Source organism: Pinus tabuliformis, chromosome 6, assembly GCF_031772625.1.
Source record: "Pinus tabuliformis cultivar Carrire ecotype Pingquan chromosome 6, CPIR1, whole genome shotgun sequence".
NCBI classification, from domain to species: Eukaryota; Viridiplantae; Streptophyta; class Pinopsida; order Pinales; family Pinaceae; genus Pinus; species Pinus tabuliformis.
The window spans coordinates 1353334966-1353338982 of NC_142292.1; the positions used below are offsets into that span (position 1 = coordinate 1353334966).

The window sequence follows — 4017 nt, forward strand, 5'->3', positions numbered from 1 at the left end:
TTTTTTGTTTTTTTTCTCTACATTCGGTTATTTTTCTGTGTTTTCTCCATGTGATTTTTTCTCACTAGTGAACAATCATGGTATTAAAAACTCGATGATGGGATAATGTGTTCTATCATATCTCAAGCTATTCCCTCGCCGTAAACACTCTTAAATGATCATTTTCATGGTATTAAAAACTCACAATGATGGGACATTGTGTGCTACCATATATCAAACTATTCCCACACTTATTAGATGTAAACACTCTTAAAATTATCATTTTTAAATTGCCTGTAAATATGAACTTTTTATTACTATATGAATAAACCATTAAAATGTTATAAATAAGATATATGAAATAAAAATTCTTAATTTCTTTTTTATTATTATGTAAAGCCAAATTATGTTGAATTGTCAAAATTTAGACTTTAAAATTGTTAATATTCTTTTATTATATAAAGCTAACCTCTCCTAACCCAAAACATCACTTAAATCAATCTCTTATATCATAAAATATTATAAAAAGTGAGATTTTATATTCTTTTCAACTTTAGTATTTTGTCAAATATTAAGAAATGTGAAACATAATATATATGTTAAAGAAGAAACATATTATATATCTTCAAGGAGAAACATATAATGGTAATGCAAAGTTTTAAAAGGTATGTGATCCTTAGGCTTATTGGAGAGTGTATAAAAAATTTCACACCTTTTTATGAGATATGGGAGGAAAACATGTTAAAGATTTTTAATAAATATAAAATTTCCAAAATGATGCTGGTTACGTGTGATTCTTTTTTCATTGTTTGTGATTATGAAAAATGAAACTCAATGTTTTTTGATTAGTGCACACATATTTCATTATATAATTGCATATAGAAAAATCATTCCAGAGCCGATAACAATAAAAGTGAAGAATTTATGGTCCAACGTTATATTTAAGGGAGATGTTTAAGGATGACGTTTGAATTTTGTTTTTCATTTTAAGACATTTGGAGCAAATATTAGGAAGGACTTTGAGAAAGGATTGTCCTTGATTTTCGAAAATGGAGTTGTTCCTTTCCAGCCATATGCCCCAAGTGACCATCAAAGGGAGAGCTCATATGTTTTTTGGATGTTTTCTTTATAGCCATTTTTTTACACATATCCATAGAGTCCCCATGCCATTGATGTGAATTACTTGTTCGGTTTTTTTTAACCAAACAAGAAAAATTAAAAAAATGCCTCAAGATCAAAGACTGAAACAAAGACCTATTGACATACCTTTTAAAGTATGGAAAGAACTTGTAAAATCATATGAGAAGTTGGATGCACAAAGAAAAGCCGGCAATGAGAGCATTCAGGTATTGAATTTTTCATTAAACATTATTTAGAATGTATTAATACTTATAAGTATCTTAGACATGTATTTGTGTGAAAATAAATTGAATTGGTTTATGTTTAAGGACAAGGCATCCAAGGCGAGGTTAACCAAGACAAAAGTCACTCATCGTAGTGGCCAGAAAGGTTTAAAAGCACTGATAACGACCTTTGTAAGTATATTAAACATGTGATATTTTTTTAATAAATTTTGTACTAGAAGAAAGTCATTGTTATCTAATTTCTCCCTATTTACTGATTAATAGGAACTAAAATATGGAAGACCTCCAAATCATTTGGAAAAGGAGGTGCTGCAGCAAAAGAGATGGGTTGAATTTGTTTTTTGGATGGACTCTATGGTATGTAATCTTAGTTGGATTTCCAATATACTTTTAAACCATATTTTCATTTTATTTTTTAGTACTATTATATATTATATCTTACCTCATTTTATGGTTAACATTGTATAACAAAAAACATGCGTTGTGTTATGTAATTAATACTAACATGTAATATTGATTTTTTTTGTTAGAATGCTATAGGTAATGATTGCCAAGACGATTATCCAAATTATGTTCAACATATATCAGGAGATGATGAGGATGAGGATGAGGATGATGGTGGTGAAGGAGGAGATGATGATGATAGTTGCGGTGTTGGTGATGATGTGGATCAGAGTAATGAGGATGGTCAAGATGATCATGAGGATGATCTTGGTGGTGGTAGCTAGGCATGCACATGCATTGTTTTTTATGAAGAAATTATTGTGTAGAATGACATTGTTATGTTTAGATGGGTGTTGTGAATTTACCCTATATCAATGAGACATTTTGATTTTGTAATCATACGATGAGTTTGATTTATGTATGTTGTTAATTTATCGTAGAATAACGATATTCATGAAATATTTTGATTTGTTAATCATATTTGAATTTTACTTGTTTTGATTAAAAATAATACTGATTTTATTAGTATTATGTTGCTATTTTATACATGTTTTGAAAATTGTTAATGACACATTGTTATTTTTTTGGATGGATGTTGTCAATTTCTCTTAAATTTCTTTACAAATGATTTTGAATTGTGATATCTGCTTTAATGATATTTAGAAACTATCATATATTTCACTATGAATCTATAAAGGGGGTCATATATGTAAAGAAAAATATACTCTATATAAGAAGTCAAATGCGGATGTAACCATGGATGCAAAATTGAAAGTAAAATTGGATGTTAAACTAGGAATTAATACAAAATGCAAACAATTGACATACAAAGTGTTTTAAATTAGAAGTGAAAAATTGTGCAATAGTTGACACAAAGAAGGGAACAAAACATGACATACAAAAGGATATCAAATTGGGCAAAAACAAGGACACATAAATGGGCACCAAATTAAATGCAAAAAAAGACAACAACTAGATGTAAACTAAGATGCAAAGTTGAGCGTTAAAAAGAAGCAAAAAACGTTACAAATTAATATGCCAAATGATGATGCAAATAATGGTGTAAATTTGGGATGCAAACTTGGGTGCAAAAAAGGAAAAAAAAAGATGTAAGAAAAGACATAAAACAAGATGCAAAATGGGGCTGAAAAAAGGTGAAACCAAGGATGCCATATTGGATGTAAAAAATGATTCCTAATCACATGCAAATTTAGGCTCGAACTCAGACACAAAATTATATGCAAATGTGGACACAAAATGAGGCAAAAAAAGATGCAAATTTGGATGGTGAAAACGATGTAAAACTAGACACCAAAAAAATGCAAAATTGGATGAAAAATTCGGTGTAAATAATGGTGCAACATTGGACACAAGTAGACACAAAAAAATGGTGTAAAAAGGGGCATAAAATAGCTTAAAATTGGATGCAAAACTTGGTGCAAAAACAAATACAAAAGTAGACGTAAAAAATGGCTCTAAATTGAATGTACCATTAGACACAAAATAAGATGCAAAGGTGGACACAACACATGACTCAACATAAGATGCAAATATAAATGCAAATTTGGATGCTCAAAATGATGTAACATTAGATGCAAGAGATGGTGTTAAAAATGATGCAAAATTGGATGAAACAAATGACGCAAAATATGGTGCAAAATGAGATGGGAAAAATGGAGACAAATCAAACGTAAATGTGGATGTAAAACATGGTCCAAAAAAAGATGCAAAAATGGGCACAAAAATGGATGCAAAATTTGGTGCTAAATCAAATTCAACACATGGTGCAAAGATAGGCACCAAATCTGGTGCAAAAATAGAAGCAAAAACTAGTGTAAGACTAGATACAAAACCTAGCGTAAGACTAGATGCAAAAACTGACACAAAATGGATGCATAAAAAGACGTTAAATTGGATTCAAAATACAGTGTAAACTTGATGCAAATGATGGTGCAAAAATGGAAGCAAAGAATGACACAAAATAGGAAGCAAAAGAGAATGAAAAATAGATGCAAAAAATGACACAAAACTAGAAGCAAAACCTGTCATAAAATAAGATGCAAATCTTGGTTCAAAATTTGACGCAAAAAATGATGCATAGTTTGGTGTAAAAAATGATGCAAAATCTAGCGTGAAAAAGGATGCAAAATCAGGTGCAAAAAAGGACGCTTTAAAAATTGTACAATAGAGCCAGATTTAGCGCCAGGTTGCTCATCACAATTACAAAAAA

The 4017-nt window shown here is 29.8% G+C and overlaps 1 protein-coding gene across 1 annotated transcript; it reads left to right on the forward strand.

Annotated features, from left to right (window-relative positions):
- Positions 1-836: 836 nt before the first annotated feature.
- LOC149263648 (uncharacterized) lies at positions 837-2269 on the forward strand. The gene is made up of 3 exons (XM_089388236.1): positions 837-1514; positions 1608-1700; positions 1874-2269. Exons 1-3 carry the CDS (start codon positions 1386-1388, stop codon positions 2069-2071), a joined length of 420 nt encoding a protein of 139 aa, XP_089244362.1. The 5' UTR covers positions 837-1385; the 3' UTR covers positions 2072-2269.
- Positions 2270-4017: the final 1748 nt, after the last annotated feature.